The sequence below is a fragment of the Mus pahari genome, chromosome 10, assembly GCF_900095145.1.
Source record: "Mus pahari chromosome 10, PAHARI_EIJ_v1.1, whole genome shotgun sequence".
Lineage (NCBI taxonomy): Eukaryota > Metazoa > Chordata > Mammalia > Rodentia > Muridae > Mus > Mus pahari.
In genome coordinates, this window is record NC_034599.1 from 49,472,863 (window position 1) to 49,488,947 (window position 16,085).

The following is a 16,085-nucleotide window of genomic DNA, read 5'->3' on the forward strand; positions in this document are numbered from 1 at the left end:
CTCATCACAGTCCTCCTACCTCAGCCTGTCAAGCGCTAGACTTACAGGCATGTTACAGGCGTGTTACAGGCATGTTACCATGATGCTCAGTTCTGATTCTTTCATGTGCTCAGGGCAGTTTGTTTGTTTTGAGTTAAGGTTGGCACTCACTGCATAGACTAGGATGGCCTAGAACTCAAAAGAGCTCTGCCTTCTAGCATGCGCATAGTGCCCATGCCACCAGACTCATAATGGCATTCGGGTCAACATACTTGTGACAGTCATCAAAATTGGCATATGGGCCAACATGCCCATTCACACCACCCCAGTAAGATAGGGCTCAGAAATGTCATGTGGGCTAACAATTTAATATGTGCCTACTGCTTCTGTGTCAAGCATCATTCTGGGCACTGTATCACGCAGAGAATGGCAGACCCTTCAAAAAGAAAAGGGTCGAGGGGGTAAAAAAATCAAGTCATCCTTTTTTCTAGTGCCCAAGTTCACGGAGCAAGATCATGCCCTGTCCACATAACTTCCAGGGGTAAGAAAAGACAGCGCTTATACCTTAGACAAGCACATGGCAGGTCCCTTTGTAGTAGTACTGGCCAGGAGTCTGGTGGCCAGTAGTACCCCACAGGGGACACCTTTACTACTCAGGAAAGAAGCAGGAGCCGGCGCTTGCTTTGTCTCCAGTCATTCTGCCCAGTCAGGTGGCTGACAAGACACTTTCTCTGAAAAGCTTTGCAGAGACACCTCAGCTTTGCTTCTAAGAACCACACAGGCTGAATGCCCTTAGAAGAGTCTTGTGGGCTTCTCTCCCCATCTGTCTCCTGATTTGCTGCCCTTGTCCTTCCCTCCCGCTTTTTTCCCTCTCCTCTCTTCTCCGTCTAAGGATGCCCTCTGGCCACCAGCAACAGCGGAAGCGGCAGCAAATCGTCCCTCCGATACCGGTACCTCCGGGAGTGAGGAGGCGGCCGGGGCAGTTGCACCAGCTTCTCAGCATCCGGCAACCGGCACCAGCGCGGTCCAGACAGAGGCCATGAAGCAGATTCTCGGCATAAACAAGAAACTTCGGAACCTGGAGAAGAAAAAGGGTAAACTTGATGATTACCAGGAATGAATGAATAAAGGGGAAAGGCTCAATTAAGACCAGCTGGATGCTGTATCTAAGTACCAGGAAGTCACAAATAATTTGGTGTTTGCAAAGGAATTACAGAGGAGTTTCATGGCATTAAGTCAAGATATTCAGAAAGCAATAAAGAAGACAGCATGTCGGGAACAGCTTATGACAGAAAAAGCAGAACAGAAGCGCTTAAAAACTGTACTTGAGTTACAGTATGTATTGGATAAGCTGGGAGATGATGATGTGAGAATGGATCTGAAACAAGGTTTGAGTGGAGTGCCAATATTGTCTGAAGGGGAGTTGCCATTGTTGGATGAGTTCTACAAGATAGTAGACCCTGAGCGTGACATGAGTTTAAGGTTAAATGAGTTTAAGGTTACATGCCTCAGCTCACTTGTGGGATTTGCTGGAAGAGAAAGAAAAGCCTGTGTGTGGAGCAACCTATAAAGCTCTAAAGGAAATTGTTGAGCATGTTTTTCAGACACACTACTTTGATAGCACTCACAATCATCAAAACGGGTTGTGTGAGGAGGAAGAGGCAGCTTCAGCACCCACGGTGGAAGACCAGGTAGCTGAAGCTGAACCTGAGCCAGCGGAAGAATACACAGAGCAAGGTGAGGTTGAATCAACAGAGTATGTCAATAGGCAGTTCGTGGCAGAAACACAGTTCAGCAATGGTGAGAAGGAGCAAGTGGATGGGTGGGCAGTTGGAACAGTTGAGGTTGTAAACCCACTCCAGCAGCAACCTCAGACTGTAACCCCTTCAGTACCAGAGCCCCACTCTTTGACTCCAGTGGCTCAGTCAGATCCACTTGTGAGAAGGCAGCATGTACAAGATCTTATGGCACAAATGCAAGGGCCCTATAATTTCATACATGATTCAATGTTGGGTTTTGAAAATCAGACGCTTGATCCTGCCATTATATCAGCACAGTCTATGAACCCTACCCAGAACATGGATATGCCTCAGCTGGTTTACCCTCAGGTTCATTCTGAATCTAGACTTGCCCAATCTAATCAAGTTCCTGTACAGCCAGAAGCCACACAGGTTCCTTTAGAAACAGTGTTATAACAGTTGTGTTATAAGCTAGGGGTATACAGCATCTCAGCCCTTGTACCAGCCCTCTCATGCTACAGCGCAGAGGCCACAGAAAGAGCCGATTGATCAGATTCAGGCAACAATATCTTTAAATACAGACCAGACTACAGCATCCTCACCCCTTCCTGCTGCTTCTCAGCCTCAAGTAAACCTTAGCACAGCAGTGGAATCAATGTAAATGCAGCTCCATTCCAGTCCATGCAAAGGGTGTTCAGTATGAACGCTCCAGTTCCTCCTGTTAATGAACCAGAAACTTTAAAACAACAGAGTCAGTACCAGACCAGTTATAACCAGAGTTTTTCCAGTCAGCCTCACCAAGTGGAAAAAACAGAGCTTCAGCAAGACCAGCTGCAAACGGTGGTTGCTACTTAACCATGGATCCCAGGACCAGCCTCATCAAGTGCCTGGTAACCACCAGCAACCCCCACAGCAGAACACTGGCTTTCCACGTAGCAGTCAGCCTTATTACGACAGTCATGGGGTATCTCGAGGAGGGTCTCGTGGTGCCAGAGGCTTGATGAATGGATACAGGGGCCCTGCCAATGGATTTAGAAGATGGTATGATGGTTACCGCCCTTCATTCTCGAACACTCCCAACAGTGGTTATACACAGTCTCAGTTCAGTGTTCCCCGGGACTACTCTGGCTACCAGCGGGATGGATATCAGCAGAATTTCAAGTGAGGCTCTTGGCAGAGTGGACCACGGGGAGCCCCACGAGGTCGTGGAGGACCCACAAGACCCAACAGAGGGATGCCACAAAGGAACACTCAGCAAGTGAATTAATGTGATACACAGGATTATGTTTAATTGCCAAAAACCCACTGGCCAGCGTCCCATAATATGTTACCAGAAGAGTTATTATCTACTTGTTCTCCCTTTCAGGAAACTTATTGTAAAGGGACTGTTTTCATCCCATAAAGACAGGACTGCAATTATCAACTTTACATTACCTGGAAAAAAAAAAAAAAGAGTCTTTTGCTGGGTAGTCTGTCACTCTCTATTTGGAGAGCAAGACCTTGTGGGATGAGGACCGAGGATAGGGAAGTAATGACAAGGCTACGACATCAAACTCTGGTGACCTGTAATATTTTGAAGCCAAGGTGTAACTCAATGAGGCAAGCACGTGTAGCCATGCCTCCTGGCCACTGAGCCGCTCATTTGCACCCAAACCCTACCATGTAGGCATCCCCCTTCCTCCGCACGCGCATCGTACACAGATGCACATGCACATGCCTCTCTTCTACTATCCTTTGCCTTATTTTGTAAAAAGATTTGTTCGTTTTTATTATATGTGTATGGGCGTTTGCCTGCATATTTGTATATGTACGATGTACATGCCTGGTACACACAGAGGCTGAGAGAGGATGTTAGGTCTCCAGGAACTAGAGTTCCGAGTGGTTATGAAGCATCATGTGGCTGCTGGGGACTGAGCCTGAGTCCTCTGCAAGAGCAGAAAGCGCTCTAACCCATGAGCTATCTCTCTAGCCCCTGCCCTTTATTTTCTGAGACAGGGTCTTCCACTGAACTGGGAGCTCATCAATCAGTGACTAGCTGGATAGTGACTGCCAGAGATCTTCCTGACTCCACCTCCCTGAAACTAGCATTGTAAGTGCAAGCCACTAGGCCCAGCTTTCTCCATGATGGGGGGGAATGGGGGGATTCAGATTTGGATCCCTATGGTTGTGCAGCAAGCACTTGACCACTGCACTCCATTTTTATAGACAAAGAAGCTGAGGCACAGAGATATCACAGAGCCAGACAGTGGAAGCTGGCATTTCTGAGCCATTGAGCCTGACTCCAGAGCCTGCTGCCCCACATATGCTCCATATCCACATCCAATAGGATGTGGTCTACTCCACAATATTCTCTCTATCCAGAGCCCACTGTCCTGTAAGCGAATATGTAGTGAACTGAATGACGGGATGCAGGCTTCTTTCTAAACAATCTTTTCCTATCCATAATCCTTTACATAGCACCCCTAGCTCTCTCCAAACCTGGGCTTTGCCCCTCCTCGGTCCCATATTTCCTTGGAGTATAAATACAGAGCTCTCCTTATTTGCTTAACTCTCAGAATTGTCACCCCTGGTCCACAACCATCTGGACTATATCCCTTTTTGTACAAAAAAAGCCTTTGTCTTCATATGAAAATGATGGGGTCCCGCCCATAACCATATCCAGCATTAATGGTGGTGGAGTGAGACTTGCCTCATGGAAAAAGAGAGCAGCACATTTCTTTGCATTTGAATACTTCCAGGGCCTTGCCTTGGCAGCAAACCAGTTCTGGGTTGGCCCCCAGGGTGCTCACTCTGTATGGTGCCATGGGTCTCTGGAAAAATCTACTGAGTCTCGTGTGCCTCTTGGATATTTCTTAAGTGCACAAAATTGGACCTATAGAGGAACAGTGGAATTAAATTATGTGGAAATAGCGTCACAGGAAAGTATTGATGAGGTAGCACTGTGTGCTTTCATTGTACTACAGAGTTAGATTTAGCACTGGGTTGAAGTTTTATAATTCTGATATGATAAGAAAAATGGTCTGTACACATTTCTGCAGCTGCCGTCGTGAGATAGGAAAATCTCTGTGGTTTCTGGGGGTAATGAGTTAGAGCTGCTGCTCATGTCAGTGGGGTCTGTTGCCTCTGTTCGCCAGGAAGGAGATGCTGGATTTCAATGAAAAGTTAGGAGAAATAAGCACAGAAACTCCCTCCTTCCTGTGGATCAGAGATTCCAGACCCCATGGTAGCCATGGCTTGTCTGTAATGGAGATACCGGAAAACAGGTTCAGAAATGATGCCCCCTCTCCCCCCCCCCCCGCCTTTGACATTCTCATTGTCAAGGCTGGAAATCAAGAATTTATACAAAAAAAAAAAAAATCAATGTTCTGGGTGGCGACTCTCCAAGAACACTTGCTATGTTGCCATGTGCCCATCCTTATGCTGAGAGATGCCCATGAGAGGTGAGCACTGTTATCCTGTGCAGATGAGGAAAACTTGGCTGAGGGGCAGAGAGTGAGCGTCCATGTTCAGAAGGCAGGTTTGCCTCATGTTCCTGCCTTCCTTCCCAGTAAACCAGATGCACCCTACACATGCCCAAAAACATTTTCAAAAGATTCTTTTTTAAAGCCAGGCATTGTGGTATATACTATAAATTCCAGCACTGGGAAAGCAGAAGCAAGGAGATCTCTGTGAGTTCAAGGCCAGCCTGGTCTATTTAGTGAGTTGCAGTCCACCAAGGGCTACATAGAAAAATCCTGTCTAAAAAAAAATTATTCCATATTTAATTGTGTGTGTGTGTGTGTGTGTGTGTCTGTGTGTGTCTGTGTGTGTGTGTGTGTGTGTGTGTGTGTCTGTGTGTGTGTGTCTGTGTGGGTTTGTGCACATGAGTGCAGGTACCTAAACAGGCCAGAAGAGGATGCCCCAGATCCCTTGAGGTTATAGACAGTTGTGAGCTGTTTGATATTGATGCTGGACATGAAACTTAGGCCAGTTCTAATTCTAACCACTGAGCAATCTTGCCAGTCCCCTTACTTTGTTTCTGAGGCAAGGTCTTGCTGTATGACCCAGACTGGTTTCAAACTAATTTCTTGAAATGGAGCCTAGACTAACCTCAAGCTTATAATCCTCTTGCTTCTGCCTGCTTAGTGTTGGAATTACAGATGTGTACTGCCACACACACACACCCTTAACACATTTTAGTTTAGACTTGAAATGACTCATAACAATGTCGTAGTAACAATAGTAGTCGACCAAATGGGGTCAGACTATCCATACTTAAGAATCTTTCTATCATCACCATCATTGGCATCATGAGCATCAGAGCAATGGCTAATCCTAATCACGTATTTTATTCCAATAAAGGAGCTACTGTTCAAAGGAATTAACTCATTTGACCTCTCTAACAACAAGTTACTATGGTTTGGATGTGGCTTGTGCCCTAAGGAGTTATGTGTTGGAAGCTTGATCCTCTCAGAGTGCCGATGTTTGGAGGTGGTGCAATCCTAAAGGGGGGGTTAGAAGAAGAATGTCATTGAGGAGCATTATCCATGGAAGGAATTGACTAATTCAGGTTTTTTTTTTTTTAAGATTTATTTATTTACTATATGTAAGTACACTGTAGCTGTCTTCGGACACTCCAGAAGAGGGCGTCAGATCTTGTTACGGATGGTTGTGAGCCACCATGTGGTTGCTGGGATTTGAACTCTGGACCTTCGGAAGAGCAGTCGGGTGCTCTTACCCACTGAGCCACCTCACCAGCCCGTTTTTTTTTTTGTTTGTTTGTTTGTTTGTTTTTTTAAACTCACTGACTAATTCAGTTTTATGGAACCCTAGAGAGTTCTAAATAGAGTAGGTTATTCTAAAAGAGCTAGCCTGGTCCTGTCTGGCCATGTGATTGCTCCTTCTCAATCATGTCCCATGATGGCACCCACCACCCTGTGATATAGCTAAGGAGGCGTCTGACAGAGCCCAAATAGGTAGAACTACCCAATCTTGGCCTTCTAGCATCTATAACTATGAATTAAATAAATCTTTTTTTCTTTACAAAGTAGCCAGTCTCTGGTATTTCACTGTAGCAATAGAAAATGAACTACTATATGGGTCATATTATCATCCTCATTTCAATGATGAAGACACTGAAGTTAATAAGTTATAACATTTGGTTAAGGGTCAACACAGCTATCAAGCCAGAATCTGAACCATGGAAATGTGGCTATGACATCTTCCCCTTCTTTTTCAGTAAATGGTTTTTATTGAAAGTGGAACATGTAATTAGCAAAGAGCATACGCTATGCTTCCATGAACTTTCATAGTGAGCACACCCCCAGATCAGAAAGTGGAAACATACCAGCCCTCCACAGCTCCTCGCCTCTTCCTGGAAGTCCATAAACACTGTCCCCCTGCACCACCACAGCCTCTGCTGTCTTAATTTTTAACATCCTTGATTAGTTCTGCCCTGCTTTGAATGTATGCAAATGATCTTTCATCCTTTACTGCTTTGCTCCTACTCATCATAACGGCCCTGGAGCCAAACAATAGCCTCTAATTCCCAGTCCATGAGGAAACCGAGGTATCTCCAATGGCTCAGCAACCTTCTGATCCCCTAGGCCAAAATGCAATAGAACCGGGATTCTAACCCATGTTTTGGGGGGGACTAGTGCTTCTGCCACCTCAGTGCCCTCCAGCTTCAGTTTCTGCTGTAGAATGCTGACACCGGGCTTGGGAATATTTGTGTGAATAAAGTGTTCTACTGCCTGCCCTAAATGGATGCCAAAATCCTGTCTTTGAATTACTTTCCCCATAGTTGGCAACAGCCTCTCCTCACCAGGTACTTGGCTTCCTCCTTCAAGGATCCACGATCACTCTTGGACAAGACTGACATGCATCCATGACATGCAGCCAGCACACTCTCCATTTCCCTGTTCCCCTCGGGCTGGGTTCATCTGGTGCGGTGGTGCACATTTATTGTCTATCTACTGCCATAAGTAGTAAGTGCTTCTCTGGGAGTGCAGAGATGACTTGGCAGGTACAGTGCTTGCTTCACACGCATGAAGACCTGAATTTGTAGCCCCAGCACCCACATAAAAGCTGGACACACTGAGAGGCAGAGACAGAGGAATCCCAGGAACCTGCTGGCCAGACAGTCTACCCTAAACAGCAACTCCGGGTTCAATGAGTGACTCTATCTCAAAAAGCAAGGTGGAGACCGAGAGAGGAAGACAACCAATATCAACCTCTAACTTCCAGACTTACACATGGGTAAATACCTGTGTGCATGTACACACACACACACTGCACACATGGTGGTCTTGTTCCCAGATTTGTATGGTACACAGCAGGTACCTGATACAATCTGAATTGGAAGGTAAAATTAATCAGCATGGAACTTCCCCACCAAAACACAAAAGCCCCCCGTGAGGGCAGGATACAGTGAATTTAAATCCAGGGCTCTGTTCACAGGGGCAGTGCTGTGACTGAACCTTGTGTCTGCTTTTCCACTGAGGCGAAGACTGGAGGTTGGGAAAAAAGAGGTCACAGGCATCAGCTCTTCTGCTGGCCCAGAAATCATGGAAATCCTGCCTGACACTTACCAGGCTGCTACGGTAGCCTCCCGTCAGTGACGCTACCACTCTAGCCATCCAAAATGCCTGGTCTCAAAGCTTCACACAGGAGAGCCATCTACCAGTCCAGAGGTACTAGGACTCCTGTGTGCCGCGGGCGTTGAGGAGGGAGTGAGTACAGGCAAATGAGGTGCATCACACGCAGATATAAAGGACTGCAGCCATCAGGACTCACATACCATCAGCGCTCACCAGGATGGAGGGCTGCCCAGAGCAGCTCCATCTGGGCAAGGCACTGGAGGAGGCAGGGGATGGGCGGGCCTTGGCTGAAATCCAAGAGCTGGCTCTGAAGTGGTTCATGGAGACACAGGCCCCCTCTATCCTACAGAATGGAGTTCTGCCCCCCTGGTTTCATGGATTCATCACTCGCAAGTAAGGCTGCCCCTGATCATAGGACCAGCATGACCTGCAGCTCCTCAGGGTTGGGAATATGGCCCAAGGACTCCTGAACTCTAGGGTGCTGACCTGTCCCTCACTAGACAGGACCCTGGCGTAGAAGGGACAGGTTGTAGAAGCTTCTGAAGGCAGATGTGGAGGGCATTTGCCTAGCGGGATCTTGGGTAGTCGCAGCTGTGGGAAGGGCGAACGTGGACTGTGTAGGAGCTAGGCATGTTTAGATGAGTTCTGAGTATCTTGGCAAAAGTTAAAAGACCATGCCATGTGCCAGCACTGGAATGTTATTGTAATTGAGGTAGAAAACTGTCCAGGAAACCTAGACACATGGTTACCCTGGCATAGAGGCAAGGATGTGGGCTTCGGTGTTGTGGTTGAGAGAGATCACCAAGCTTCCCAAGTGCTAGATGGAAGAAGGAATGGGAAACAAAGCCCACCAACCAGGTCCTGGCCCAGTGCTAACACAGCCCCGGGGACAGCTTTGCGGACCACACGAGGGGACCTGCAGCTGTCTTAATGCTCTGTGTCGGGTCTTGATGCCCTTTGTTTGGAAATAAGGGGTCCCACATATTCATTTGGCATAGATCCTTGAAAATTAGGAAGGTAGTTCTAGCTAGCGATGTGGTGATGTGTTTGGTGACTAAGTGGATAAGGAATTATATGGTCTGTGTTCTTCCAAGCCCCCCCAAAAAAGCTAGAATTTTCCACTGTACCTCAAAAAACACTTGGTATCGTGTAGGACCCGAAGGAGTGGCAGTGAGTTCTGTAAGCTGCTCTTGTAACCAAGCTTGAGACACAGCAGCAACTCTTTGCTACAGAAACTCTTACGTAGTGTACCTCTTACACAACTTCACACTTAGTCCCAAGAGAGGGATCCCTACTGATGTGAAAGTCCCTGGTGTGGTTCTTTCTATATAGTTATCTGAATAAACACAGACTGCACCTTGAAGGCCTCAGAGTCAGTCAAAAATCTCAGAAGGTTCTCTATCAAGGGCTGAAAATCTGTGTCAGTTTAGGACTGTAGGTTACTGTCTGCAAGGATCCTGAAGCAGGTCTAATTCAGGCTGCTTAGTTACTGTGAGGGTACAAACCCCAGTTAATTGTGTGTCCTCTGTCCAGGCAGACAGAGCAGCTACTCAGGGACAAAGCCCTCGGTTCCTTCCTCATCCGCCTCAGTGACCGGGCTGTTGGCTACATCTTGTCTTACAGGTAAGTGGGAAGGCCTCTATGAAGAGACAGTCAGCCTACGAATTCCATAACCCAAAACCTGCTGATGAACACAAAGGTTCAGAAACCCACTGTCTGGTTTTCTCTGGGCCCTGACCCCATGATTCAGTCATCCTTTGCTTGGCCAACCCTTTCAGAGCACCAGCACTATCAGCCAGGGATGTTGCTGCAGCCTTCAAAGGCATGAGGGGAGCCAGATGAAATATCTTCCCGGTGGGCACAGATGAACTCTGAGCACAGTAGCGGAGGAATAGGCTTGCTAGTGAATAGGCTTGCTAGTGGGAAGAGGGCATGGTTGGGTATAAGAAAGTCTTTCTAGTAAGTACAAGATTTTGAGAGTCACAGATCCTTGGATGCCGCCAGACACATCTCTGGGTACAGGATAGCCATGGATGAGAAGTCTGACCACAAAGAAGGGATCCAGGCAGAGTGCATAAGGAGGGAGAACTGGAGACAGTCTGGAGGTGTGAAGGCTGTGGCAGCATTGGTTGGGTATGAAGAACTTGGGTTTTACTAATGTAAGGCTATAAGACTAAAGAGGAAGAGACATGTACCTAGTGTAAAGTCAGAGGTGATGGCTGTGGACCATGGTCTTACATTAGACTGAGTTGGGAAGGTAGAAGGCTCCCTCTGGAGGCCTGGAAGGCGGCCAGGGTTGCAGGGCAAACTTCCAAGTCTTCAGATTCCGATTCAAATTATGTGCACAGACTCGCCTTGTTCAGATCCTAACCTGGAGGAAGCTTCTTTGCCTCTCTGTGTCCCTGCCATCTCATATGTAAAATAGGAGTGTTCTAGTTACCTGCCATAGGACTGTTGCAAGCACCCGATGAGATGAGGCATTTGCAATTGCCTGGCACAGTGAACAAACCGTGGAAGGGTTAAGCAAATGTTAATAATTGCTCAATTCTCATTTGTCCCCAAGACACCGTTTGGAGCACTCTGAAATATAATAAGCATTTCCCAAATCTCCTTTTAGTTTTGGTCTTTCTTTATTCTGTGTTTCTTTGAGCTTCCTTCTCCCTCTCTCTCCCTCATGAGACCTTAGGCAGAAAGCCACCTTATAAAAGACAGCAAGAGGAGATGCTCAAAGAAACATAAATAGTGAAAAGGAATAGAGAGGGGCAGAGACTCTCAGCATGGTGACTCCTGGGTCCATATCAGAGGTCATTCCTGGTTTTCATAGAATTGGCACACAGCACTTGGATATCCACTTGGGGAAAAATGGTCACTACCTCATACAAGGTACAAAAATAAATAATTCTACATAGGCCCAAAATAGAAAACAATAACCTTTCTAAAAGGAAACAGGAAAATATCTACGTAAGTAAACAAAGTGGAAATAGGATGGAAAAAAAAAACGTATTAGACACACAAAGCACTCGCTATAAAGGACTGACAAATTTGGATGTGAACAGAGTCTGGCTGTGACATCTGTTACCACACAGACGGCCAGCATTCATTCAGCTGATCTGGCTGACTGGAGAAGTGCCTCTTCCCCTCACTGAAACAGATTCATCTCTCCTAAAGCAATTTGTTAAAGAGGACAACTTTCCCAGAACAGAGAAGGGATGACCTTTGGTCTAAAACTCACAAACAAGCTCTTAAAAGACTGATAGATTTGATTTCCCTAAAATGAGAGAGAGAGAGAGAGAGAGAGAGAGAGAGAGAATTTGCTCCTCTGTTACTCTTTGGCATATTCTCAGTAAAAAGGAGTAAGTGCGTTCACCGAAAGGCAGAATAAGAGCTGCATTTATAACAGCCTCGATAGCATCAAATGAGACACCACACAGAACTTTTGAAAGAAAGAAGCTAAAGATTTGGCTTCTTTGGACCTAAGTGAATCTGAAAAGGGAAATGAGACACAAATGAGGATTTTTGCATAATTTTCATTTATTTGAAATTCCATAATGGAAGAAACAAGCTCATGGCAATAGGGTCAGAGAGAGGCCACCTGTGATACCGGCAGGGAGGGGCTAGGCAAGGTTTTATATCCTAATCTGCATGTGGTTACATGGGGGCATCTTTACATGTAGAAATTTATCTTGCTGTACACCCATGATGTGTGTTCTGGGTTTAATTCATTCTTCTATAAGAAAGGACAGTGACAGGCTGGAGAGACGGCTCAGCGGTCAAGAGCACTGACTGCTCTTCCAAAGGTCCTGAGTTCAAATCCCAGTAACCACAATGGTGGCTCACAACCTCCCATAATGAGATCTGACACCCTCTTCTGGAGTGTCTGATGACAGCAACAGTGTACTTACATAAAATAAATAATAAATCATTTTTAAAATATTATTTTTAAAAAAAGAAGGAAGGACAGTGATGAGGGTGGGACTTTACAGGCTGGGGGAGGGTTCTGCTGTTCCAGAGGATGGGGATTGGTGAGGCTGTGTGGTAAAGGTACAGCCTTGTCTTTACTGGAAACTTTGATATTTTCTTCCTCATTGTTTTATGTGTATGTGTGTGTGTTTATGGTTTTGTTTTGTTTTGTTTTGTTTTCCCTTTATTTTGATCTTCTGAATAGTATATTAGCCAAGCCTGGTAGCTCACACCTATAGTCCCAGCACTGGAGAGGCTGAGTCAGCAGAATCCACTTGCATTCAAGGCCAGACTTGGTTATAAAGTGAGATCTTCTCTGAAAAATAAATGAGTAAATAATTAAAGGATTTAAAGTTAAAATAGATAAGTAGATAGGGCTGGGGGCATGGCTCAGTGTTATAACACACAGCATGTAGGGCGGGGTCGCCTAAGTTTGATCCCCAATACCACAAAAAAACAATAAACATAAATTATTACATTAGTAAATAGATGAGCCAGACTTGGGGTACCTTTTAAGTTTTGAGCTTGATGAAGGTCTAAATCACGCCTATAGTCCCAGCCCTACGCTCCCGAAGAACAAGATCAAGTTGTTCCTAGAGCCCCAGATGCCTGAAGTGCCCCACCCCACCCCAGCTCCTGGAGGAGCACCATAGATGCACGTGGGGAAGGCAGCCCTTGGTCAGATGAGTCTGTACTGGAGAGATGATCCTGTGATACTCAGGGGCAGAGCTGGCCCACTCGTAGCCGGCAGCTCAACCCAGCCCCGTGCGCACTGTGTTACAGGGGCAGTGATCGCTGCCGCCATTTTGTCATCAACCAGCTGCGAAATCGACGTTACCTCGTCTCAGGAGACACCCTCAGCCACAGCACCCTGGATGAGCTCCTACGCCATTACCAGGAGGTGCAGCTCGAGCCTTTTGGGGAGACCCTTGCTGCTGCTTGCCCACGGGTAGGCACTCTTTCCTGTAAGGGTGGGGGGGGTGTCCAGCCTTGGGGTAACAATCCCACAGGCACATGGAACAGAGAGGTACCAGTGGCCCTCAATCAAAAAAGAATCTTATCCAAAGGTCTGAAACCTGGTGGGATGCGGCCATCTCTTCTCGGCAGCCCCAAGCAGGCAGCTGAAGGCTGCCAGTGTATGACCATAAGCCTGTTCTATCTTCACTGCCTCCAGCTAGAGGAAAATGATCTGTACGATGCCATCAACACGGGCCTCCAGCACACTAAACTAGGCCTGGAAATTCCAGCCATAGAGTTTCCCAGCGTGCTCCCGGACAAGGCCACCAGTCCCCGCCTTCCTGCAAAGCCCCAGGTCTCTTTCCTGCACAAGAAAGCCCTAGACATGAGTTCCCGGTCTGTCTCGGATGAAGAGAGTACAGAGGTAAGGAGGAGACTTAACCTCTGCACGGCAGAGCTGCACAGGCTGAGAGCTGCCAGGCTGAGATGTGGGGGTCATACTAGAGTCAGGTCCTTAGAAGTCACCAGAGCAGTATCCGCAGACATTGTGGGTGAACATCAGGCCCATGGTGTAAGAAGCCCAACCTAGAGTCAGCCTGCAGTGATCCACCAATGCTATGGCCTGCCCTGGTGAGCAAGCCTAGACTAGACAGTTCCGTTTTCTCAGTGTGAGGCGCTGTGAGAGTCATGTACTCTCTCTGAGTCTGTTTACCATTCCTGAGGTACCTGCGAGGGCTCAATGAGAACGTTGTAAGATATTGAACACCATTTAGCAAACTGTAAGGTGCGGTATCTTTATGATGGGGTGGGCTCAGAGAATGTCTTTAAACATAGACCACAGCATGCTAAGGACTTCTTACACTCAGAAAAGAATCTAAATTCTTCAGGGTCTACAAGAGCCTCTCCTGTCTCCTGAACCTCCCTCCCACGCTCACTGTGGCCCCATTGGCCTTACAGATCTTTCTTAAACCTACAAAGCTTTTAACTTGCTGTATACTCTGCCTTGCTGCTCTTCTTACCAGAGAGTGACATCACTCATACGCATACTGCATTTCTGTCACCCCTCAAAAGGGCCACCTGACCTACATAACATGTCACCTTTGCCACCTGACCTACAGAACATGTTACCTTTGCCACCTGACCTACAGAATATGTCACCTTTCCCTCCTGACCTACAGAACATGTTACCCTTGCCACCTGACCTACAGAACAGGTCACCTTTCCTGCCTGTTATTTTCTCTTCTCTGTTACCTGCTTTGCTCTCTACAGCACAGAGCATGACCTGTGACAGGACATTCCTTATGGTACATTCATATATCATATTCTACATCAAATCCCTGTATGTATAGCACAACCCCATGGTTCTTGTTTCCAGGTTAGGAAGTAAACTCAAGCTGGTCTCAGGGCTTAGACTACCTGCCACGTAGTTGGCATCAGTAAATATTTGTTGAAAGGTTCCATGAGTGATGGGCTTGGGAGTCAGCCACTCTGAAGGGGTACTTAGCAGTGAGCGAGTGACTCATGGGGCCCTGGGGGAACCAGTGAACCATGCTAGAGACAAGAGAACCAGGCAGAATGAGTTTGGGTTGGCTGTTGAGCTGGTGGCCCAAGGCCTTCGTTGTCAAGGCAAAGCAGAACCCGGAAACCTGGTGGCTGTGAACAAACCCTTGAATGTGATAGGCAAACTTAGACAAAAGAGGGAAGCTCAATTTATAAAGATAACTTAGAGGGTCTGAGGTCATGGTAGCAATGGGTGCTTTTTATGACATTTTCTGTCCCTCTCTCCCAGGTACCCACTAGAGTGCCCCCCATCCCCCAGAGGAGTCCCTCTCTTCTGGATGAGTCTTCTGCAGGCCCCAGTGATGTCATCTACACAGACCCAAAGAAAATAAACCGGGCACAGCTAGGCCTGGGCACAGAGATGTGGGGCACGCATAGGCCAGCTGCTGCTGGCAGCTTGGCTTGTTCCCCAAGCAGGGAGCCCTCAAGGAAACTCTCAGATGAAGATCAGAACAAGCCCAATAGCCAAGGACCTGCCCCATCTGGGATGAAGCCAGACCAAGGCTCTACAATGCCTTATACTCCCTTGGGATTTTCCCTGCCCCCCAGTTCTGAGGCCCCAGGATCACGGGCTACTACTTGGAGGCAGGGGTTTCTAAAGCTGAGCCACGAGACTCAGTCCTCCTCTGAAGCAAGCCCTTCAGATGCCTACCAGCTTGTTGAGACATCAGGCCTACAAGAGGGCAAGGACAGACCAGACCAAAGAGGCAGTACTTACGAGCAGATTCCAACCTGCTGGCATGGCAGTGCCAAGCTCTCATACCCTGGAGTTAGTCCCACCTACAGCCAACTAGCAGGGCCGATGGACTATGGCTATGAGAAGATTTCAGGGACCTCGAAGCTCCCAGAACCAGGGAACACCTATGAGCAGATCCCAGCCGCCAAGAACAAGGACACTGGACGAATGCACAAGGTGAGTTCCCTGAGGGGAGGGTGGTGACACACAACTTTAATCCTAGCACTAGGGTAGCAGAACCAGGACGGTTTCTGTGAGTCTGAGGCCAGCCTGGCATACGTAGTAGTGAGCTCTAGGACAGCCAGGACTACATAGAGAGAATCTGCATGTGGGCGTCAGGAACGAGCAGCTTACCGCCAGCAGCTCACTGCCAGGGCTCGGAAGTGCCCAGAACCTGCCCCATCCCTGCGCGCGTGCGTGCGCGCGCGCGCACACACACACACACACACACACATACACACATACACACACACACACATACACACACACACACATACACACACATACACACATACACACACACACACATACACACATACACACACACACATACACACATACACACACACACATACA

At 47.3% G+C, this 16,085-nt stretch overlaps 1 protein-coding gene and 1 pseudogene across 2 annotated transcripts in view; both read left to right on the forward strand.

The window, feature by feature from the left end:
- The first annotated feature begins 1,003 nt into the window (after window positions 1–1,003).
- On the forward strand, window positions 1,004–2,985 carry LOC110328049 (annotated as a pseudogene). The gene has a single exon (XR_002380854.1). The product of XR_002380854.1 is annotated as a caprin-1 pseudogene (transcript).
- Window positions 2,986–8,496: 5,511 nt separating this feature from the next.
- The window catches only part of Sh2d7 (SH2 domain containing 7), an 11,109-nt gene continuing 3,520 nt past the window's right edge, over window positions 8,497–16,085 (forward strand). The window contains exons 1-5 of the mRNA XM_021207214.2: window positions 8,497–8,689; window positions 9,830–9,919; window positions 13,040–13,205; window positions 13,431–13,637; window positions 15,003–15,686. Coding sequence (XP_021062873.1) covers window positions 8,514–8,689; window positions 9,830–9,919; window positions 13,040–13,205; window positions 13,431–13,637; window positions 15,003–15,686 — 1,323 coding nt within the window. The 5' untranslated portion in view covers window positions 8,497–8,513. The remainder of the gene's footprint in view (window positions 8,690–9,829; window positions 9,920–13,039; window positions 13,206–13,430; window positions 13,638–15,002; window positions 15,687–16,085) is intronic.